The 25,372-nt window shown below is 39.2% G+C and overlaps 1 protein-coding gene across 1 annotated transcript; it reads right to left on the reverse strand.

Annotated features, from left to right (window-relative positions):
* Positions 1-317: 317 nt before the first annotated feature.
* thbs1b (thrombospondin 1b) lies at positions 318-11,823 on the reverse strand. Its single transcript, XM_041976378.1, has 23 exons — positions 11,608-11,823; positions 11,349-11,433; positions 10,608-11,167; positions 10,243-10,318; positions 9,801-9,884; positions 9,537-9,646; positions 9,144-9,269; positions 8,142-8,238; positions 7,133-7,306; positions 6,820-6,996; positions 6,568-6,741; positions 6,261-6,388; positions 6,016-6,168; positions 5,294-5,512; positions 5,042-5,149; positions 4,611-4,770; positions 4,403-4,521; positions 3,442-3,676; positions 3,128-3,355; positions 2,746-3,017; positions 2,550-2,647; positions 2,318-2,457; positions 318-2,220 (listed from the first exon to the last, which is right to left on the reverse strand). The coding sequence occupies exons 2-23, from the start codon at positions 11,410-11,412 to the stop codon at positions 2,213-2,215; spliced, it is 3,510 nt and encodes a 1,169-aa protein (XP_041832312.1). The 5' UTR covers positions 11,413-11,433; positions 11,608-11,823; the 3' UTR covers positions 318-2,212.
* Positions 11,824-25,372: the final 13,549 nt, after the last annotated feature.

The raw sequence follows: 25,372 nt of genomic DNA on the forward strand, positions 1-25,372 counted from the left end.
AGGTATCCAGGAGTCTCATATTTGCAGATCAGAGAGGACATGAAATGAAGCTGAGGAGCAGATGTTCGTGCCACATTCCTCATGTGGCCTTCATCATAGAGACGATGCTTGCACCCATGCAGAAAGTCTGTTTGAGCTTCACGAGAACTGGGCCATCACTTAGACTTTTTGGAAGGGTTGAGTGTTGAAGCTACAATTAAAGTAATCAAATCCTGTTGATCTGGATCACCCAGCAGTTTTAACATAACATCTGATCACTGGACTTGGATGAAAAATAAAAGAAAATAGCTTATAAATAAACTGACAGACAGTCCTGAGAGTTTTAACAATTTATTTTCTTTAAGTATGTAACAAAATAGTTGCTATGAATAAAAACAGCATTTTTTTTTTGCTTTGTACAACTAAGAAAATGTTTACAGACAAGCAAAACTAATTGTACAAAAATAATAGTAACATTGAGATACAATTACCAAAAAAAGTAAAAAGGATAAAGAACAGAACATCCTCATGTCAGTGTGCAAACCGTTTATACAGATGGACTGTCCCCTTTTGTAAGGCGACAGATCCTGATAAATTATTTAAATAGCATTTATCTACACACATGCACACACACATCAACTTCTCACAAACAGCTAAGACAAAACAGAACAATAATTTATCTGCTGAAAAACTGCATTGGACATACATGGTAAAGGAAAAAAAAAAAAAAAAGAATTCTCCCATTTTCACTGGGGTGCCTTACAGGACCAGGATCTCTGATGTGTTCTTCTACATGAAATGTCTTTACTATTTACAGCTCATGCTACAGTAGCGCTAAGACGCATGTCATTTCAAAGGAATACGAAAAACAAAGACTTAAGTTGTTTCTTTCTTTTTGATCAGATTATGAACAGCAATGAGGTAATATTTGTACATCAAAGATTTCCTTTGTTTTTCCATCTCTCTCTGTAGGAAAGGTGCACAAGTTACATACTTGATATTAAAAAGCCTCATCTGAAAATGCCTATTTCACTTTGCTGAACAGGAGGTGATGGACTCTGAGCATCCTGCATCTGACAACAGTCTGTACCTGATTTTGGTTTTTTACTGTGGCAAAGATACTGTGATTAGAAAAATGTCTTTATTTTTCAATGTATTAAAATGTTGTTTATTGCCTACATTGTAGGCAAGAGTCAATAAATTTGATGTATTTACATCATTTTATAGTGAAATCCTCAAAGGTTGAGGGAGATAAAGCTCTTTGATGACCAAGGCTGTGATGCGATGTGGGGAATCATGTTGAAGCATCCTGGCTTTGTGTTCACAGGCTCTGGTAATTTTGTAGTAGATAATCCAGATATATTTCATATTGCTTTGATATTGGAAGATCATCACTTCCAGCTAATCCTGAGTGAAAAACCAGACATCAGCAAAGCTCATGATTCTTGTAAACTAGAGTTAACCTAAACTGAATTTTTCCTCTCCTCAGAGATTCTTAGGTAGGCGAGTAAAAGAACTTTGTGTCATTCATGGCTAGTCTTCCACACACAGTACATTTGTGAACATGTAAATCTACATGATGTTCCTCTTGTTTCTGACTCAGTCCACTTCCAACAGTTTTTTTTAAGACACAAGTCCTTAACAAGAAAAACAATCATTTAAAATGCTAATGCTATCTTCATCCTTTGAGTTGTACCATTTTTACAAACTACATCCTGGCCAATCTAGTGAAGAAAAAGGAATATTTTCTTTTTTTCTCTTTGGGATGTCCGTCCAGAAAGTTAGGTAGAAAGGCACACAGGTTGAAGAGGTGAAAAAGAAAGACAGAGAGAGATGTAAAGGCTTGGAAGTGCACAGTTTTCTATGAGGAACCGTTCTCGCTCAGAGAAGAATGAGGTCTTTCAGGGAGCTGGAAAGCAGGCAGAGCTGGGACAGAAAGGTGTTGGTGTCCTACTTGCAAAGCCACAGGGCTTGCTTTATGTATCTTTTTTTCCCCCTCCAGCTCTCCCTGCTCTGTGATCCTCAACTGGCAGTCAGCTGGTTGGCGCTCTGCCCAAACCAACTTCAAGTTACGCTGAGGGTGACCACATGCCCTTCGCCCCGTCCGAGTGTGCGTGCCACAGAAGAAAGCGTTGCGGAGATAAATCGGCTCCTGGACTTTCCAGGAGGATATATAAGTTCTTACTTTTTTTACAAAAAAGGTGCATTCCTCAGAGATTTCTGCGCTGCCCATTTATGCATCTGTTAAAAGAAGGGAAGAGATGTAAAGAGTTTACATACATTTGTGGCAAAAAGTGAAGGGACATCAAGTGCTTACACATTTTGAAAGAATACCAACCTCTGCATTCATAATTGAGGTCTGAAAAGTATACCATCTCTTGTGAGAAGACAAAAAGACCTAGCCTGCCACCTGCATATGTCTTGTCGTAGATGCTACCTGAGTCAGCCATGATCTTCTTACCCTCATACATCACAACTCTGTGAAAGAAAAGGACAAAATGAAAACTAATAAGGCCCAAAGCTTTATATTAAAACAGAAATTCATGTGAAGATTAATGCCTTTTAGCTACCGAATATGTCCTGTTCTCGGTCTGTGGGTCAGATGCCATCTGTAGGCAGTGAAGTCCTTCCATCCAACATTCTTTGGGTCGTGCCACAGAGTGCGGACCTAACACGGTAGAAAAGAATCACGCATGTGTTTATCTTATTGACACGCCGCTAATAAAATGTTCAAATCATTCAGTGAGTGAGACAGGTCTGGCATACCTGTCCTGGGGTGTTGCCTGTGTGCCAGAGAGCATTTCTGAGGTGTTCTCCTGGGCCGGTGGTGGAGTTAACTACTTTAATGGACAGGCCTGAGTAGCCCTGAGCCTTGGTTGGTTTATTTGACCAGTAGGTCTGAGTGATCTGCTTCCACATAACCACATAAAACCTGGAGCTGGATTGGTAGCCAAACACAAAGCCGGCATAATCGTCATCCCTCTCCGTGTTGATGAAGAAAGTCCCACTGAAGTCCACTGCATTAAACTCATGGTAACCTGTTGGATGCATTAAAGGGGATGAAATCTGGATGGAAACAGCTTGTCTTGTATGTCTTCATCAAATTATAGGCAGTCTGGTACGAGATACTTTATCCTTTTCAACTTACCAACAGCAATGCCGGGATCGCAGTTGACGGTCTGAACCAGCTCTTTGCCCTGATGGCGGACCACCCAGTTAGGATCAATCTGAGAGGTGCCTTTTGGATCCAGAGGAACCATTTGGAACTTGCGAAAGTCTGTTTCACTAATATCAAAGTTTTCAGGACAAACATCATAGATGTCAGGAACGTTGTCTTGATCAAAATCTTCTTTGCAAGCATCTCCACGGCCATCACCTGGAAAACAAATACTTCATGCTAATAAAGAATAAAACCCAAACTGTGTCCACATTCAATAAGTTGTTTTTTGAGATCCTGCTCACCATTAGAGTCCAGCTGATCAGGATTAAAGACCAATCTGCAGTTGTCTTTCTCATCTGGGATGCCATCGTTGTCGTCGTCATGGTCACAAACATCTCCCTTTCCGTCCTTGTCGTGGTCGGCCTGGTTGGCATTGGGGATGTAGGGACAGTTGTCCAGATTATTTTGATGTCCGTCCTCATCAATGTCCTGATTACTGTCACACTTGTCTCCCACACGGTCATCATCTGAATCCACCTGCAAAAACACAGTGTTCAAGAATTCGAATGGTGTCTTACTAAGTCTTAATGGGTCAATGAAACATGCTACCATGATTATTTTTTGCTTTACATTGTGTGTAATTTTGTCCTTTATCTAATTTCCAACATGTATTAAAGGCTTCTGGCCCAACTTCTGCAGGGCTATATTAGAAATTATTAATTTGAAGAGCTTCAAAAATGATTAAACTGCTCCATTTGGACATGTCTCTTCTAGTTGATAACAGCAATGTGAAGCTTAGACTTCAGTGCTCCCCTGCTTCCCCCCAGCCTTCTCCTGATTCTCGTTGTTCAACACATTCCTATTTCTCAATGTAGCATGGCACAGGTGGACTGAGCAGGCTTGCGCTGTGCCGACAGGGCATGCACATACCCAAGGGCCAGCCCATTCCTCTGTAATATCCAGCCTAGGGCCTCTCCCCTCACATTAGTCAGCTAACGTCAATGGGCCATTGAAAAGACCCCTCAACCCCACCACGCCTTATTGAACTAATGTGCCCCTGAGCTGCATAGAGGATTTTCTCCACCTTTACATAGCGTGATAAAGCTTAGACAGCTACACAGGGCTAATCGCCATGGCTCTCTCTCAATTGAAAGACAGATATATGCTGAGCTACAGAGAAAGGCAATGAACTGAATGTGGATTATTGTTGCTGGGTGAGGCGGAAGGAAATGGGGACGGGTGTATGCGTGTGTGTCCACACACCTGATCGGGATTATGTTCTAGAGGACAGTTATCGCACATGTCTCCCACTCCGTCCAGATCTGTGTCTCTCTGGTCAACATTGTATACATAGGGGCAGTTGTCCTTCTCATTCAGTATTCCTGGCAAATAAATAGGAATTTATGTGACAGTCATCATCACATTAGTACAAAACACAGTATAGTCCTTGCTTAAGGGTCTCAGTTCTTACCATCTCCATCAATGTCCACAGTACAGGCATCGCCTTCTCCGTTGTTGTCTGTGTCTGTCTGATCGGGGTTACTATTGTAAGGACAGTTGTCACAGCGGTCACCCACGTCATCACGGTCGTAGTCGTACTGCCGGGGATTGTAAATGAATGGGCAGTTGTCCTGTTACAAAAAGAGAACAATCTGGTAAGATATCAGGTGCAGCTCAATTTGTTGTCTCTTTACAGACATAAAGTGACGCAATATTAACAAGTATTTTATCTTTAGGCCTTGTACTAAATCAGTGCCAAACTGTTGGAATTTGTGGTTTGTCTTAAACTAAGGAGAAGCATTTGCTTTCCTGCAGGGCTCCACTTTTCATTTCTTATTACAAAGCGTGAATGATGAGTAAACACACTCTCTTTGACAATGCTATTTTGATAGCTTTGCTTACCCTGTCATCAGGGATGCCATCGTTGTCATCATCATCGTCACAAGCATCTCCAATTCCGTCCTTATCATAATCTTCTTGCCCTGAGTTTGGAAGGTTGGGGCAGTTGTCCTAAATAAAAAAAATAACACAATCAGATATTTGGGAATAGCAGGTAATATTAAAAATAATCTTACTTTGAGGCTGTAAAAACTGTGATTTTATGGATTTCTGTTACTGCCAATCTTAGAGGCTTGCAGCTTTAGTGCTACTTACCTTTTTGCAGTGGTAGGTAGCATTCTCCACACACACCAGATCAGAATTGGGCCATCCATCCAGATCTGTGTCCTCTCCACATATATGACCATTGCCAGCATATCCAGGCTTGCACTCACAGCGATACATGGGATCAGAAAAGTGTCCCAGATAGTTGCAGCGGGCGTTTTTGTTGCACTCGTGGCTTCCGTCAAGGCAGGGATTACGGGGTGTGCACACCTGCAGAATAAGGAAGGGATAGATGTTTTAACAGGTGATCAGAGTGGCTGTGGATGTTATCAGCTTAAAGTATTTGTCCTCAGCAAAGACAAACATTCATTATTATTAATGAGACTTGGACTTTTATTACTAGTATCAACAGCAGGGGTATTAAACTAATTTTAGTTCTGGGACCACATACAGCTCCAGACCAGTAAAATAATAGCATAATAACCTATAAATAAAGAAAACTCCTCTAATCTTTTTCCTTTTTTAGTGCAAACAAGTACAAGTACATTATTAACATGTTTAAATTTAAAGAACAATTATTTTGGAAAGTGTAGTATAAACAATCTGAAATTTCTTGAGGAAAAAAAAATACAAAACTTCCTGACCACAACCACACTGAAACCACAGTGGGCCAAACTGGACCCTTTGGTGGGCCGGTTTTGGCCTTTATGTCCTAAGTTCTGATTTACAGTATGTATTTTGGTTAATTAAAACCCACAGAGGACTGTACTTGCCTGTTTATTAGCAGCAGCTTGCTCCACACCACGGCCGAATGGCTGGGGTCCTGAGTAACGGGGAGGGCAGGGCAGACAGTTGTAACCTGGATCGGTATTCTCACAGCGATGGACACCATTAAACTCAAAGCAAGCATCTGGGACTTCCTTGCACTGTTTGTAAGGACAAAAAACATTTATGACCTTTAAGATGAAGACCTCAAACAACACTTGCAACTTGTATTAACATATCATGGAATCTCTACCTCATCAACATCTTTGCACTTGATGCCGTTCCCAAAGTAGCCAACTGGACACTTCCCACACTTCCAGGAACCATTGGGAAAACTGGTGCACTTGGCTCCAGAGAAGCAGGGGTTGGACAAGCACCCATCTAAAAAGAAAAATGACACCCCTTTAATAAAATCCTTCAGATCTAACCTCATTTTAAATTCCAAACTGAACTATTAAAGTCAACAATAGGAAAAACATACCAATAAATAACAATAATGTGTAACTATATTACAGATGGAGGGCGAGGAGAGGCTCTGTTAATGATTGAAAATGACTCACCAATTGGGCAGGCTTTTTTGTTGCACATCTGTCTGTCTATGGCATCACCAATACACTCTTTACCACCATGCTGTGCAGCTGGATTGTTACACAGACGCTTACGAGTCTGGATGCCACCCCCGCAGGTGAGAGTGCACAAATCCCAGGGCGACCAGGGTCCCCAGTTACCATTGACTGGCGGAGAAGAAATGTGATCAATTTTTATTGTTATAGATAACAAGTAAATGCAATCAGGAAAAGAATGAAACCTACTGGGACACGGAGATTTCTGGCATTTTTCAGTTTCCCGGCCGTCTCCCACGCATTCTTTGCCTCCAAGCTGAGGGGTGGGGGAGTTGCAGAGGCGGATCCTGGTGATGACACCATCGCCACAGGTGACGGAGCAGGAAGACCAGGGTGACCAATGACTCCAGCTGCCGTCTTGCTTGACTGAAGATGGAAATAAAAACAGGTTAGAGGTCAGCAGGAAGCAAAGCCCTGGATCACTGCAGCATTAGATCAAGAATAGAAATGATACGATATAATGGTGAATTATTATTGTTGATGGATATGTTGTGTTACTCACAGCGTTTGTCACACTCCTGGAGGTAGCAGTCGCGGGTCTGCACAGAGGTGCCCTCGCAGTTGTTATTGATACGGTCACAAGAACGCCCACGCTGCTGGATGCCCCGCCCACAAGACACGGAACAATGGGTCCATTCAGACCACGGCGACCAGCCGTCCTCTGCAGAGTCGCTCGCTAAGCAGAAGGGAGAGGGAGAGAATATGAGAAAGAGGGCATGAGGGAGACAATAAAGAGGCTATTCCAGCCTGTTGCAAACACCCCCAAGCCTAAATGAGGAAGGAAAGCTCCTAAAGCGAACAACTAAAAGAGTGGATTTAGCCGGGACTCGAAACAGAGAAGGTCCTCTGTACAGAGCAAAGGCAGAGGACTAACGCTCTGAGAGAAGCCAGATAAATAAAAAGGCCCACTGTCCTGGGGATGTCTTTTTGGCTTATGTTTTCCTGAAGAGGAAATAGATTTTGAAAACATGACACTGGCTGTGAGTAATGACTTCAACAAGTGGCTTAGGTTAGGATGAATGTGGGACTCCTTATTTATTTAAGTTTCAGGGAAGCATTGAGGCCAAACCTACACAGATATGGAAATGATGATTCCAGTACATAGACAGTTAGAGTTTCAGTAGCTCTTTAGCCAATTTGGCAGATTAGCCATTTTAGCTGAAAGATGTTTTAGAGCACAAAGTGCCAATGTTCCAAACGCAAAAGCCCCTTTCATTTACTGTTATTGCAGTTAAATCATCTTAACATTTTACATATTTCTTGAAAAAAAACCCCATTTACATCCAATGATGTATTTGTGTTTTTTTTTTGTTTGCTTTGGCAAATAACATGTAAATGGCTCTTTCAGGGTTTGCAGCAGTGACTGAAAGCTTCATCTGTTTGTTGAAATGAATACATTATAGCTTATGAGGACCATTTATGCCGACATTTACAGTGCCGATTTATGCAGCTGTAATTGCGCTGCAGGTTATGAGAGTTCCTGTTGGACTGTAGAGAACAAAAATGCTTACGTGTTCCACAGCGTGGGCAGCACTCTCCATCGGGAACAGTGGCGTTGGCACAGGGGATCAGAGGGCAGGAAATCTTGCGGCACACAGTAGCAGAGTTCTGCATGAATAAAGAGATCAAATTTAGTTCCAAATATATGATGTGGATATCACCTAAATGTTGCTGCAGCTTTCTGCTAAATTCAGTCTGGGTGCTGTAGGGTCAAGATGTATTGAAATGCAGTGATGAAAAACTGTTAAATGTATTTAAATATATCATATATATTTGCCAATGTTTAAGCAAACCAACATTCAGCATCTGACTATGCAAAAATTTAAAATGCAAGAAGAACTAAAACAAAGAATAAAGACCCCTGTAGACAACCACCAGCCCACTAGGTCAGGGGTGGGTGGGCATGAAGCCAAAGTCCTAATAATAGATGTCGGCCTCACTATGGTGCTACATTGAGCCCCAAACAAGTAAAGCTTGCCTTCCAGCACAGCCTGTGAATGACTCAGGAATCAAAACTGCCTCTGTAAGTGTGCATGCTAATCCTCTCCCTCCTGGAATTGATCACTGACAAGAAAGAAAGAGGAAAAAGTCTGTAGTCAAAGAGTAAAGCAGAAAATCAAGCCAACATGTGAATTCCACAAAGCGTCTCTGCCAAGTGTTTTGCACCTAAAGCCATCTCCTCTTTGTCAGAGCCAAAATCTTGTTCTTAATTACGGGCAACACATCACTTAAAGTCCGGTCGAGTCCCTGAAGACCACACTCAAGTTGAACTTCTAACAACAGACCTGTCATTACAACACTAAAGGCTGTCGGCCTTCTGCCAAGCCACCACACCACTAATTACTGACCAGATCAGTTGAGATGGTGGTTAAGTGTGTGTGCTTCAATGTCTATTGTCCTTATATAAGAGTGTGTGTGTACATGTAGGAACAAGTCAGGGCATTGAGTAGATCCCCTCACATATGCTGAAGTATTAAAGACACAATAGATGCAGACGGCAGCACATGGCTCACCTGACAAGTACACTCGGTGCAGTCGTCGACGGTCCACTCGTCTCTGTTCTTGCGTACAATACCGTTGTGGATGCAGACGCCACTGTCGTTGCCAAAGCGGGTTTTAATCAGCTTGTTCTCATTCGTCTTGGGTTGCCAGGAAAGAAAAACAAATTATGGAAACAGATTTAATCAAGAAGCTGAGGTTGAAAATCAGTCATAGTGTAGTTTTAAATGATAAGAGATATTTAATTTACAGATATTGATAAAAACAAAAAATCCCCATAGATCAATACACAAAATGCATCTTATGCTATTTTACTGGACATTCTTGGTGATATTAACCCAGAGACAATGCACTTGCAAAGTTCATTCATACACACAAATGCTCTTGGACTCTTTAAACTTCCTTACCACCTGACGGAGTTCATTAGAGAGCTCCTTGACAACCACACCAAGACCCTTCAGCTCCTTAAACATGCTGATCAGATCCTCACAGGAGAAGCCACAGACCATCTGCAGGTCTTCAGAAAAAAAATGGGTGGAAATATTATTATCATATCATATGTCTGAGTCATTTTTATTTTCATTTTACTTTATTTAAATCAGTCTGTAGATGAAAGGAACATCGGAATAGTATAATAGAATTCAGTAAGGCCAACATGCAGCAGCACTTACCTTTAGTCTTGTGTCCAGTGTACTCTGTCCTGATGGCTGAGGAGCCGTTCAGATTCTTTAGAATCATGGTGTCACTTGTGCTAGCTGAAAAAGAAATTGTGTCTTAAAATGTCCCATCTGCGTCCTCATCTTTGTTACTGATTTATCAAGAAAGACAGATTTGTGTGCTTAATGCCAGGCATCCACTATAAATTACTTTTGAATGTAATTAGTACAAAACAACCCAGAGGACATACTTGAAGACCACAGCTCTCTGAGAAATTTGTGAGCTGGCATTCCTCAGTGACAAGAAACAAAGCGCTTCAGGAAATACTTTATGTAGAAATCAACGGGCAAATTACAAGTAAACATATTCCCCTGATATGGATTTGTTGGGACTTGGAAGTGCATGAGGCAGATGAGTGATTAGTAAACACAGCAGACGTCCTGCATGATTACTTACAGCTTTGGCATCCTTTGTTGCGGAGGATAGCGTCCAGTGTTGTTCCAAACACAAACCGTACGTTCTGTAGCACCCCCTACAAGTATCAAAGCTCAGTTTAAGCTACAATCCACTAAATCAGTGTTAAACTGCACATCACTGCATTATGATGTGAGAATAAAAATCAATCAATCAATCAATAGAAATTCTACATTATGTGCGTTTTTGCGCATTTGGATACCACTCCAATATTTTCAAGTTTGTTTTGCTGGTAACATTAAATCAACTTTTAACTTAACTTAACTTACATCCTTGTAATTTGAAATCAAAATTAGCGCTCCAAACCTAGAACTCAGCCCCTCGTCTACAATGGCCCGGGCACTCACCATGAACCTGTCCTTCACCGCTCCCTTGCCAACCCTGAGCTGCGCGCCAGCCGGGGTCTCCTGCGTCAGGATGCTTTGAATCGGCGCATCCAGCTCGGCGGTGTTCACCTCCTCGCATCCCGCGTACAGCTGCGCCCGGTCCTCCTGCACGAACAGCGTGATATTCTTCCAGTGACCCGTAGCCAGATCCACTTCTTCGATGGAAACCACCTGTTGCTTGTTTTCGGTGGAGTAAACTATGTCCAAGGTGTTCGCCTTGCCGTTGGAGACGATCTCAAACACGGGTCCGGTGCCGTCCCGCTTCTCCACGGTAAGAAGGCTTCCTCTGGTCCGCTTAAATTGCTTGAAGTTGAGCAGGAGGAGGAAACCTCTCTCGGCATTAATGGTATCGATCAGGTCCCTTAAGGAGCTATCGGGGACCGGGGGGATCAGGTCCGGATCGAGGATCTTGTAGGCGGGGCTGTATGGATCGTCTCCTTTGACCAGGGTAACTCCGTGGTTCTTACTGGGGACTTGGATGAGCTCAAACAAGTCGTACACGCTGTTGTCGTCTCGACTTTCTGTGGATGAGTAATAAGAGAATAGCTTTTGTTTGACAGTCTGCTGAATTTATTTTGTTTTCCATTCTATTGTACCGATTTGAACCAAATTATTGATCAAAAACTAGAAAAACGAAGAAAAAGAAAAGAAAAGAAAACAATTATGTTTAAGAAGAAGTTAAAGTTTTAACAAGCAACTCACCTGCGACCCTGGCACTCTCGCAGGTCCAAAGCATCAATAACAAAAATATTCCTGTCAGCTTCATTGTGAAACACCAACCTGCTGCCTGTGACAAATAACAAAATTTGTTATTCTAACTTATTATAACACTAATGTCAGATATTATGACAGTGCAACAGGCTGAATACATACAAAAAAAACAAAACAAAAACAAAAACAAAACAGCTGATCAATAAATAGCCAACAAGAACTGCAACGCAAGATATTCTTCACCACTCACCTGCTAAAGTTAAACAGCAGCCTCAAAGTAGTAAAATCCCTTAAAATATATAAAGATCCAACAATAATCCCCAAGAATTAATTTGCTGCAATTTAAGAAAAAATCCACCGTGAAATGAAGTGAGATAATAAAAATCTTGCTTGTCTTTTTTTTCCCGTATCGAAAATGTGTCTCTTCTTGTTCCAGCCGCTAAATAACTCCGTTTTTAAGCCGAGGGGGGACAAAGTGCTATTTAAATAGTTTGATGCCATTCCTAAGAAGCGTCATCGTCCAATCACGGTGAGGAGAGAAAAAGGGACGAACTTTGCCTCTTTGCGCAGAGCAGGAGAAAAAAAAAAAAAGAAAAATGCAGGACGAGGGACCAAGTTCAGTGTGCTGCCCTCAGACTCTTAATGGGCCAGTGTTTCCTCTTACAACCTCCATCCATCAGACCTCTGACGGGTTTCCACCTCAGAGACTGACAGAGATACTGCAGACTATTTAAAAAGAAACGTATTTATGTTGTTTAAAAATGTAATGTCATGCTCTCTTATCAATTTAATCTGAACAGTAGACATGCAAAAATGATCATAAGGTCACTTTTATGTGCATTCCGTTCTTTAATTGTTTGAGTAAACTATTTCTAGTCTTAATGTATATGTTTACAATTTAAATGCAAATTTTTATGCTGCACCACAAATAATGATGAGATGGAGACAGTCAGAGGCTTTAAATCTCCAGACTGGTGTAATTCCAACTCTGGCCACTAGGAGTCGACGTGAGTTCATTGCAGAGATGCCTGAGGCAGAGGTAGTACAGCAACACACCTGAACAGACATTTACATCCAAGATGGCTTCTCTGAATGTTTAGTCAAGAAAAATTTTAAATAATTAAAAAAAAAAATTTAAATAATGAAATACTTAACATTTATAACATTTTTGTAATCATTTTTATGCTCTAAGAATTGACCCCAAGGTTAGGTGACAAATGCCTTTCAGGCAAGGAAAGAAAAAAAATACATTTTGAAAAACTACATTCTGATAGGCGGTGAGACAAAGCTGTACTTACCTAAGCAGAAATTATCCGATTTTATTTATTTATTTTGCTTTTCTTCTGTTTTAGACATATGGAACCCAAGACCAACAATATGCCCCTGATTCACAGGCCTGGTTCATTCAAAAGTTCATCCTGGTTCATATGTTTGTCCTTTATTACAATATAGAAACACTTTTTAGGTACAATTTTAGTGTTAGGGTTACGTATCTGTGTTTATGCACAATTTTGTACTTGTACTAAAATACACAGTTGTCTTTGACATGTTATAATGGTTAGCCTAATATTCATAAAATTTCTAAATGAAAACACATTTATGCACCTTCACATCAATCCAAGTTAGGGTGAAATGGTCTGTGGTCACAGCGCTTTAAAGTTTGTATGCATTGAGAAAACATTTCAGTGTGTTTTATGAAGATATTTGGAAGAAAGACATACAATGACTTAATGAACACAGAGCAAAACAAAGAAATAAATTGTGAATAAATGTTTCACTTTCCTCAGTTTCTTAGTATCAGGCTGTGTATTGATTGTTCCTTTCAGAAAGTGAAGCTGTTGTGGCCGTATTGATGCACGAGACATAAATATGCTCTTGAAAAGCTGGTTTGGGAGCTATGCATTTAACAGACAAGTGTGTGATGATGCTAAAAACTGGTTCAGATGTCTAAGGATGGAGCCATACCCTGAGGGGTCCTAAGGTCAAAGCTGAGCTGACTCCTCTGGTGCCTGTGAGTCTGTCTCAGATCAGGACTCTTCAGTAAGACTGCAGGTAGCTTGTTTCAGCCTGTGGAGGGGACACTGTCACTGCCCGAGGTGCTGTGATAGCTGACTTGTTTGCAGTGTAATATGAAAATTTACTAATAAAGATTTGTCATTTTGTATAGACGTTAGCAGGTGAACAAATGGACTTAACCGATGGTTGAATGACACATTATTCAGGAGCTTGTTTACAACATGTGTTAGTCTTTGATTCCTATCTTGTTTACTCGGCCTTAGAGGAAGACAGACCATCTTCAGATGCTACTGTTTCAGAATTTTAACAAAAACATCAATAAAAAAGTCGATACACACATTTACTACAGACTGTAGTCCAGATGTGTCTACAGTAAACAGACGTGTGTGTACACACATGGATGCTTCACATCCTCCTCTCTTTCATTTCCCTTTCTTTCCTGTTTTTGCAACAATTGACAGTGTGAGGTGATTGTAAGGAAAAAAAAGAGAAGCAAAGAAAAGTAACATGGAAAGCAGAAGAAATTAGAAACATGACAGGACACAGACAACAAAAAAATGGGAGATGATGAAATGATAAACGAGAGGTCAAAGACAGAAGGAAGCGGGAAAAAGAGGTGTGAATGAGAAACAAGGGAAGGAGACAAAAAAAAAAGAAAAATAGATAAAAAGGATAGGAAGAAGAAGTGAGGGGTGAACCATGGAAAGGCACAAGAAAATAGGCTGGGATACATGGAAAGGAGAAACATAAGGAAATAACAAGGATAAAACAGAAAATAATAAGAAAATATGAGAACTAAACACAAGAAAATGATACGCATAAGAGAGAGAGAGAATGAAGGAAAGACAAGTAATGATGCGGTGATCAGAGGACAAGAAAACAAGGAAATGAGATGAGAGGAAAGAGAGACAGTACATGTACATGCATGCCATTTCACAGCTCATTCTACCCCATCAGCGGCTGGTTCCTATGAATTTACGTACAGGAAGTTACTGACTAACTGTTCACGCAGCTAGAGAAAACTTTCCATAACCCCTGGCCTGCTCTCAGCCCTGTTATTGTAGGAGTTTCAGTATCGTGACAGGTCCTGACCCAGCCTCTGGCCCAATGTTTAGTTCTCAATAATTTGACTCACCTTCCTACTGGAAGTCATCTTTTATAGTGTAGCATCATTGGGCCGGTGAGTCAGGGTGGGGATAAGAGGTGATGAAATGTTAGATTTTTTGGTGCTGATCTAAAAGCTATCAAAATCGTCCTGAGGGATGGATGTACACTAGAATTTGAGTCATACTTCCTTGTAAAAACTTTGATGTATGATTTGTTCAAGATAATAACAATTAATAGATGAATGGCAGTCTATTAATTTGCTTAGTTACTATATTTATGTGTCTGATTTAAAAGCAATGTCAGTCCTCTTGTGTACTGAAAATCACACCTGGGAGAGACTATTTGATCTCCTTAGACCCCAAACATTGTAAAGTGGATTGATGTTGGATTAAAACTGAACTACAGTAGGAGCTTAATTTTTTCTTTGGGATCTCACATTAGTGGCTTGTATTGTCACACTGTGACTACATACAGTATTATAAATCCTAGTTTCCTAAAGTTTTTCCCATGCCCCTCTTGCAATTATTACTGATGAAATGTAATGAGGAATCTTTCTGAGTCAGCTGCTCATATTTACAGTAAATCCAGTGTGGCATGAACTCGGCACATGTTCTTCCCTCTTCCATCATCAGAAACAGAGATTCTCAGTTAAAGCAGAGCAGAGAAGTTTTAGTAAAATGTATTTATCATGCAAAACAGCCATACATTTATGTTTTTGTATGGCAAGGCAAGGCAAATTTATTTGTATAGCACATTTCATGTACAAGACAATTCGAAGTGCTTTACATAAAACATGGAAACATTACAGCAAGGTGCAGGGTAAGAAAAAAAAATACAAGTGCATTAGAAAAACAAAGATTAAAAAAGATTAAATTGATTTCATTAAAACAGCAAGAAAAAGCTCTGATAAAGAAATAAAGTTAAGATTTCAGCGTAAAAGAACCAAACGCAGATCTGGATTTCTAAATAAAAACTAGTGAAATGCAGCAGAGAACAGGTGGGTCTTTAACCTTAATTTAAATAAACTGGGTGTTTCAGCTGATCTGAGGCTTTCTGGGAGTTTGTTCCAGACATGTGGAGCATAGAAGCTGAATGCAGCTTCTCCATGTCTCCAAAGTTCAGGTGCTATTGACACAGGAGGATTTGTTAATCTGTCAACAATTGCGAATAAGACCCGAACATTATGATAGTTTTTGCTAATAACGTCAGAGAAATAGGACTTTCTTGCATTCCTCAGTTGTAGATTATAAGAGTGAAGTTTCTCTTTATACATGTCATAATGAACCTGTAGATTTGTTTTTCTCCATCTGCCTTCAGCTTTCCGACACTCTCTTTTTTCATTTTTCACCAGTGTGGAATTTCTCCATGGTGTCCATTTGGTCTTTGTATCTATTGTAAAACAAGCAATTTATAAATGTTATTTCGAAAATTCTTTAATTTTTTAAAGCCCAGAGTTATTCTTTCCAGATGAGTGTGGAATTTGAAGCTCTTACAAATGTATGAAGGCATCCATGTACAGTATGTATGGAGCATAAACAGAACTGCACGTGTTTGTTTTTGTGCCCATTTATATGCCTGCAGTGATGGGACTTTGGTTTAAGCTTTGCTTACTCTTGAGTCAGCTGTTTCTATGCTGGTTCTAGGGCTGAATATTCATCTTCTTCCGATTTTGTGGATGAGTGATGGAAATGTTAGGATCATCCCTTTTTTGTCTGAGCCAGAATTTACAGGAGTAGAGCTCCTAGAAATCCTAGAAAATATGGATGCTAACTATTACAATTCCTCTGCACTCTGCAGCAGGTGTCTCTGAAAGAACAGTTTTCTTTAACAAAAAATGTTTTGTTGCATATTTTGTTCTCATATTAAACTAGTGGTTTTTATTTTGGTCAAAATGCTTGATGCAAACATGATGCCCAGATAGGAATGTTTGCATCCTCTTGTTGGCACAGCTGCACTGTATCCCATTCCCTGAAAGGCAATTTGTGTGAGGTTTTATACTTCCATTGTTGCCTGAGTTCAGAAAAACACAATCATAGTGCACTTGCGTATCTGCAATCCAACTTTATTTTCCAGGGGAAACTTTCCTGTCTTGTATTTAGAAAGCTCCTTCAACAACTAAACTCCTACATGACATCAGTGTGAGACGTTTCTTTCAGTGAGATGTCAGTAAGGATCCAGGGATTCTTGACACAGTGTTGTCAGACAGTTGGCTGTTAATATTTTATACCATAACAAAAAAGAAAATGTGGCCCAAGGTAAAAAAAAAAAAAAAAAAAATCCCCTTCTTTATTATATTAAACAGCAATATCAAATCTGTTTCCAACATTTCAAATGAGCATATTGAGGTTTTGGATTTTGAGACACTTTTATTATGACAAAACAATGAGAGACATTTCATATACAAATATTTTATTGATTAGTCAGTGAATCTGAAGAAATCTGAGTTGAGAGGTGTGTGCTTGTTTTTCATCTGGGGAGATTATGCCTGAGGTGACACACTCCCTTTTACTGTACACACAATACAGCACCCAGACTCTCAAACACCACCAACCCCTCTTCTTCTTTATGGTAATTAACCATCACAAAGCACACAGACGCAGAGCTTTAGTAGCCAAACTGTGCGCTTATACATTCACATGTCAACACAACCTTTTATTTGTAAAAATGAAAGCCTGGCAAGGCCATGCTTGTCAGGCATTCCTAGTGTATGTTGCCCTTTGGTTGAAAACAATTAATTTCTTTTGGTCTATAATCCCAAACAAAGGGGTGACCGTTTGCACTTTAGGTCCATTTGGGAGTAATGCAATTAGATCTGATGCATTCTTGAACTGAAAACCCCTTTTCAAGCAATGTAGAACCCCAGATGACCACCTATGTATTTCTTTCATTTGAGCTTGGGCCCTTCTCTCACTAATTCCCAATAAACTACTCACTGGAGTGTTCACCCATGACATTACTGTGCCTAAGCCAGGCTCATTAGCTGTGTTCTGCACATGGGAAATGACACTGGTTGCCACAGTCTTAGTTGTTCAGTGATTTTTAAATATCTAATAGTGTCTAGGAATGTAATTTTGATCCAGATCCATTTCCAGCCTATTAGGTGGTCACAGTGTGCCAGCTTCTTTTCATGGGCTTCTATGAACAATGTAATTTGCATTCCAGAGCTCAGTGGGTTGGAGGAAAAAGACGTTTGTGTGTTCTGATTCATCTGATATAATTGCTACTGAGAGCATAACTTCAGATTCTTTTTAAACCTAATGGGGTTTCCCGTGAAATGTTTTTCCCAAATTAACATAGAGGCCTGTTTTGACAATTAGAGATATTGCAGCTGTTTAACCAGCTGTTTACTGCAAAAAAAAAAAAAAAAAGTTGATTTGCACAGGCAATGCAGCAATGAAAATTAAAAAAATGGCTGCCATATTGCTTCAGTATGCATAGCATTTATTTTGATATCACGGCAGGCATGCAAACAGCAGATTAGCAAATACAAAGTTTTTTTTTTTTTTTTTTTTTTGATGAAACAAAGGTAAAAAGTTCACATTTGCTCAGTATTTATTTATTTATTTCTAATATATTCTTGCAACTTTTCACACAAATTCCAAAAGGAAATAAAAAGCTCTTAAAAGTGCAAAAAAATTAGCAATGTGACCTGCTGGATGGGTTTGGGTTAAAATGCAAAATTAAAAACACACAAAAAAGGCAGAAGCCAAATTAAACTCATGAACTCATATAAATAGAATATTTAACAGGCTCCGATTATAAGTGCACATTTTCTTTGTCACTTTCATTTCTCATAAGCTCATCTGAACGGCTACCAGTCTCTGTCCTGCATGCTGTCATTTATCTGCCGCACCAAGCAAAAGAGCAGCAAACATTAAACATTAAAACCTTTTTCTTTGTTACCATAGACACAATTCTGGGAGAATTTCAAACAGTGGCATCTTTTATGGCTCCACACACATTACTCCTGAGAAACAGACGCAAACTGTGGTGACCTTAGCAAAAGCAGCAATAAACAACTGTCAGCCAGCTTTATTTAAAGATAGAGAAGTTCACTTGCCACGTCCACATTCCTGCCATACCTTTGCAGTGTACATAAATACCCTGAGACCATTGTTTTTCATGCTGTCCTTGTTAATCTGTACAGAAATCACTGTCATTACCTCTTAGCTCACATATCACAAGAGGAGCCACTACAGTACTTCGTGTCCTGCGTCATCAGTAAAAGCCACTCTGAGGTCTTGAAGGATGTTTTAACATTGCTGATGCTGATGGATGATGTATAAAATGCCTGTCATGTTCAAAAGCTTCACAGTTCTGTTTAGGAAAAGCTTTTCATTCCCATGCACACTGATAAAAAAGAAGAAAACTGCTGTGTTGAAATAAAGTCAAGGGGGCATGGACAAAAGGGAGGATCAGTCTAGACCTGCACAGCCAAAATCAAGCACCACACACAATTAGATGAGTGTATAAAGTGCCAGCAGTTTCAGAGAATGGGTGTGGATCAGGACTTGGCAGTGACACGCAAAGGGAGAAAATAGCCTCTGAGTAAGTGTTGTTGTGAGCTCTGCTTGCAGGTACGGACGTTTTGTGCCTTGGGGAAGCACTTTCTGCTCATGCTGGCATCCAAAGATTGTTTACATCAGGTGTAATGGTTTCACTAAAAGTTATGCACCACACCTCAGTTGTCAGATCTATTACCATAGTGTGTGCAAAACACTGTCTGAAGCAGCTGTTTCTACTGGATGGCTCAGATGTTGGTGATTTAATTGAGTATCATGTTGTGGAATTGCTTGACTTGCAGTTCTAGTTTAGTCATTGTGGTGTTATTTGATGTTTGCACTTCTTTTAAATAATTTTTCTGCCTCCTCTTTTCTTAAAACTCAATTTGCAAGTTGATTTAATTGAAAATAATAAAAAAAAAATTTATATGAATCATTTTAAAGTCTCAGACTGTTTATGTGTGTTTACCCGTTTATTTATTGCTAATGGAACTCTTATATTTCACTGGAATTGCTAAAGGTCATCACCAATAAACAAAGGTCGTGGGAGGAATTTAAACAAATGACCAAAGATTTAAATAGTTAGAAGGATAAAATTATTCTGACCCTTAAATATTTGCAGGTTGTTGACACACAAAGCAAATATTAAGAGGTTGAGGGCAGCCTGTTCTCACTTCAAGGACTTCACATACTCTTGTTTTTCCGGCATTTTGGCATTACATAATAATGTTTAGAGAAGCCATTAAGTAACAAAACTGTTCTAAATAGGTCATGTTAGACTTTTTAAGTCTTTCCCTTTCCTTCATTGCGTTAATCCACATCAAAAGTTATTCTCTACTGTAGAACACACCACTTCTAAACAGCCTGTAACACCCGTAATCCTGGCTTTTCTTTGTGTATTAAATGACATCGTAACACAATGGCATGATGCCTGTCTGCACGTTCCAAGCAGAGAAAGAACAGTTAGCTTGCAGTCTCCATGTTTAACTGATCAGCAGACCAGTTAGAGGAGGCTGGCCCTTCAGGAAATGGCCTTTAAGAGACTGAAACTAAAACAAACTGTGACAAAAGGCTTTAATGTAATGCACAACATGGTTTTTTTCTTTCTTTCTTGTGTTTTATATGTGGTTTGAATGTTGTGCTGCTGAAATAGTTTCTCCATGTACATTTAACTTTCAAGATCTGTTATAATGGGTACCCATGGCAAAGGAAACCTTTTTTTTAGCAGTGCGAAACACCATTAAAACTCTCTGCAAAACCATTTTAATGAGCAAAATAACATGAAATTCTACAGTAGCTGGAGAGGAAATGAAGAGGATTCAGGGCAGAAGTAAGACAGAGTCAAAGTTGGAGGACATTAAAACTATTCTGATGTGAGGTCACTAGTTAACAAAATGTTTACTAGTGTTAACAGTTCTGTCTATCACTGTATACTGATTTATGACAGTGTTCATCTGGAGATTTCAACAAAGTCTCCCTCTCTGCTACACTTCCAACATCCAGCGCCTGGAGCAGATTGTCCAGAGAAGACGACTCTGCAAGCTGTTGAACCAGGTCTGGACTGGCCAACAGGAGAACTGGGGCAATTCCTGGTGGTTTGGGCTTTAAGTGGTCTGTCTAGCCTGTTTGTACAAAGAAAAAGTCACAGTGCTCCACAGTGGTGCAGCTGGTTGTCCTGCCTGTCTATACTGGCATCCACACAGACTAAACGATTTGTTCCTGTTCATGTGTCACAAAAAGATAATGCCGACTGGTCAGTAGCTTCGGGTTATCCCAACCTTGGATATATAATAAGTCCTGGGATTTCCTAGTATCATAGATAAAATAGCAGTTAATATAATGTCCTGTGTTAAACTGACATGTAGATAATTTGTAAACAGGTCCACATCTGTCCTTGTCCAATTTAGAAACATTTTATTAGTCTAATAAGGGAAACTTTTAACTTAATCAGTGTGCTAACTGGTTGTAAATTATGTGATAGCAGCTTTGTATGCTTGTTGGTTAAATGCTGGTGTCTGAGGTTTTAGTTAACAACTCCACATGGAGTGTGTGTTTGTGTTTACATGGTAAAGACAAGGCTTTTTAACTGCATGATATATATGGTGGGTCCTGCTGGACCAAACATACCTTCACAGGTGGGTCACTGCGTGATAATGTTTGGGAGCCCCTTCTGAAGTTTGACAGTCTCCGATCTGTCTGAGCTGAAATGGCTTTTTTATTTCAAGTTGCTTTTAACAACTGACAACTTGTTTTTACTTTAGTTGAAAATATTGGTGCTAGTTTATTATGTACCACAGTAAACTGCCATCTTCATGATTTGCTAACAAAATGATACAATCAATGTTGTTTATCTCAACATAATACCATCATTAATATAAGAGTAATGTTTTGACTGTTGTATTTAACCTTTTGATGAGGGTAGAGAAGAGAAAAACACTGGACTAGTTGTTTGTAGCTTTATGTTAATGTTAGTCTAGAGAGAATAATGAGCTTTGGTACTTACTTAGTCCATATTTTTATTAATCTTCACATCCTCTGCAACACAACGAGGAAACAAAAGTGTTCATTCAGAGGCTTTTTCAAGTAAAGTCAGAAAGGTGCAGGAATTCCTGCCAGCAGCCATTGCCCTTAAGAACAAAACTTATTTCTAACAAAAAAAAACTACAATAATTTTCAAAATGATCTCTTATGAAATAAATTATTTTCAATTCAGTTCAATTATACTGAGGATTTTTAAATATAACAGTTACTTAAAGCCTCATTTTTTCTCATAAAATTTACAGTAACTGTTTATAAATTAAATGCCACAATTTTTGTGCTTTTCCGTGTTTGTTTCTGTGTTTATGTTTTTGATAAATACAAAGTGTCACCACACAATCAATATCAAGATGTTTGCTTGTTTAAGGCGACGTCGTGGCTGTCATGTTATTTCATGTTAACAGTGTGATCGAAGATCCAGTGGGACATTAGACATTATGTGTACATGTTCTGCAGTTTAATTTCTTTACAAAAGGCTTATGTGAGGCCCATATCTGATGCTGAGAACCCCTCAGTGTGTTTGGTCTCAGAGGGACAAATCCTTTATTTACTAAATCCGTCTGACAAAACAGATGTTAACATTTCTGTCACGCAGACATTCATTCAAGTGTTTATTTAGAGCTTTCTCATTTGTAGCTCCATGTTTGGCATTTTTATCCCCCGGCTTTAGCACTGAAAATGAGCTTAATACAGGCTACCTGTTTTTAAACTTGTTTTTGTCCTGACAAGACTTATTCAGGCACAAAAAAGATGAAAACTGGGGTTCAGTCAAGTGAGTTTTGAAGATTTTGACAGACATTAGAGGAAGCTTTTCTTTATCACATGTATGGCTCCCAGGCAAGATTGAAAATCAAACAAAAACATTGTGCGGGCTAACAACTAGGCTTAAAGTAAAAGGATTAATCTGGGGCCTCCCATACCATTTAGACAAACCTGCACTGGCTTTTTAAAATGTCTTTTGAACTTTCAGTTTCCTAAAGTGCCTATAGACGATGGTCATATAGAAACAACCTGACATCTTGTATAATGGACACAGTTCTAGGAAGGAAGTATTTCTGTTAACCCTGTTATTGTTAACCGGCCAAGATAAAACAGGTGAAATAATACCTGATTTCAAAATGACACAAAGGGATAGCACTTTGGGTCCCCCAAAGACCCCCGGGGGATCCCTGAAGCTTTGAACATTAGAGCCATTGCGATTAATGTCCACAAATTGCCCCTATTTTAATGAATAAAAGTAAGGTTGTTTGTTGTTCATTTAACTTTGGCTTTATCAAAGGACAGGACCCAACCAGAATACATTATATATGGTGAGAATCTCAATTTTGAAAGCATAAAATCAGCATGGTTTCAGCACAGGGTGGGGCAAGGGAGTCCATGGCATTTTAGTGCATGAAGGGGGTCTCCAAGGAAAAAAGGTTGGGAACCACTGCTATAAAGGACCATGGGAACTTGAAGCTGATCCTTCCTGAGATAGTGTGGATTTTGAGGTGTTTTGGCTAATTATCCTGTCATAATCATCTTTAATCTTTAATTATTTTACAGATGTTTCAGAGTATGCTGCTTTCTTGTTGAAAAGAGCTGTAATCTACACTACTGGTGAAATGTTGCCCATTTCACTACCTGCACCACAAGCTAAATGTAAAATCTTTACATCCTGATGATTACAGTTGGAAAGGAGCTCATTTTAGGAAGCTTTATACGTACTTTGCTATTTATTATTAGCCCATAAAATGTTTCCAAAATGCTTCTACACACACAAGAGATTTACCAAAGTATTCCTCCTTTCTGCATGGTACCTTTTAACTTATCTTGATTTTAATAATTTTGATTTAATTTGTGATATTATTGTGATTTTGGCTGTTTCTTGCTGGCTTTTACTACTTTTTAATGCTTTCTTTGCATTATGCTTTTAATGTTTTATGTAAAGCACTTTGAATTGTCTTGTACATGAAATGTGCTATACAAATAAACCTGCCTTGCCTTGCTTTTGCTTTTCATCTAGTTCTGCTGAAATGGTAACATTAAGTATATTTTGATAGTATATTTGATTTTCTTTAGCCCACAAGCCAAAACATTAATCTTCATTTTCTACATCCACTCATTCCATTGCAGTGTCCTGATGTGACCTGGAGCCTTTCCCACTAGGCAAGAGGCAGAGTTAAATCAAAACACATACAAAATAAACTTGTAATATTACCATGCACATGCACAAAAATACTGTGCTATCAATGGAAATTGAGATAAGTGAAGTAATGGCTAATTTCTAATATTTTTTTGTTCACTCCCTTTCATATTTACTGTATCTTTTATGTCTTCTGGCTCAAATAAATCTCATAAGCCGATTTATAGGAAGTTTCCTGAGGGAGTTTTTGTATGCAAAAAAAAAAAAAAAAATCCCACCGGAAATGTTTCAGATTCTGCTCTTCATCATTCAGACACTTCATCAAAGAAAAAGTGCAGCTATTTGAATGTCTCTTAAAACCTTGTTTCCCAGTATATAGATGCTTAGTTTAGCAACATTTCACATCATGCACAAATATTCTCAGAAAATTATTCCTAAAGTATTTCTACATAGTTCCTCCTCTTGAGTCACACTTAACACTAACCAGGCTTGTATCGGCAGCGCTGTTGATGAGGTTGCCAAGCAACAGTAGGATACAGAGACTGAGTGAGATGGACAGCAGGGGTAACACAGGGGCTGTCTCGGGGTCATGAACCTAAAAGAAAATGACACAAACTCGAAGGAGTTAAGATGTTGACATGTATACAGTTAACCCTTGTCGTTTCTCTGGGATTGTAAAACACAAGTTTAAGCTTGAACTCATAAAAGTCCACAGTTAAACAGTATTTGAATTTCTAATTGAAGCTGTCTGTTTGGAAGATAAATTGTCAGAGCTGTATTAGTCACATGGATTACCATCTGGTTGGGGTTCAGAGCAATTGTTTTTAATCTTACATTGTTATTATTTCTTCAGAGCTTGACGTTCTTTTAGCAAATGAAAACATAACACAAGTTATGTTGTTTTTTCTTTTCTTTGCTTCGGCTCCTCCTGAGGATATGCTGTGTCATTAATGGATGTTTCACTTGATGCCTGATGTTGTTACAAGAGCTCACCTGTCCCTGAATCACTCATGCACTCATGCTATGATCTGTGCCTCACTCATGTATCATTCAAAAGCAGATTCTTTGGAGCTATTCCTGTCTTGGCTTCATATTCCAGGCTTTGCTTTAAGGTGCCAGGCTGCACCTTCCTGGTTGAAGGGGCTCTGATTTACCTGTTGCCTCAGATGTGATCCAACATAATAAGCTTGCATGAGTGTCTGATGGCTGATACTATTTTTTCTTAACTTCAGTAGCTGTAGTTAAAATGACTGCTTATGTGCAGCCGTTTATGTGTGTTTGGGATAAATAACATTGTATTCCAGTGTTGGTGTGTGGTTTAGTGCTTAATGCTGTTTGGAATGGGGTCAGGCAGAGATTTCAGGTTTTAGCTCTCAGATTCTCAGAAAGATCTTGAATTACATCTCAAACCTAATTTAATCAGATTTAACTTTTGTCACCTTTTATTGCAAATTTGCAGCAAACCACTTTTTAATTGTATTTTTAAAAATCTCGTTAATGTATTTAATTTATTTGTTTTATTTTCTCTAATTTCTGTATTTTTCAGTATTAATTATTTTAAGTTAGTTATGGTTATTTATTTAGAATAAAGAGGGTCAGCATTTGTATGAACCTGAAGACTCGGGCTCTTAAAATCATCAACAAAGTTCATAACCTTGGAGTGTTGATAGACTCAGACCTGGCTTTCAGCAGCCACATCAAAGCTGTCACTAAGACAGCGTTTTACC

This window comes from Melanotaenia boesemani, chromosome 22, assembly GCF_017639745.1.
Source record: "Melanotaenia boesemani isolate fMelBoe1 chromosome 22, fMelBoe1.pri, whole genome shotgun sequence".
NCBI classification, from domain to species: domain Eukaryota; kingdom Metazoa; phylum Chordata; class Actinopteri; order Atheriniformes; family Melanotaeniidae; genus Melanotaenia; species Melanotaenia boesemani.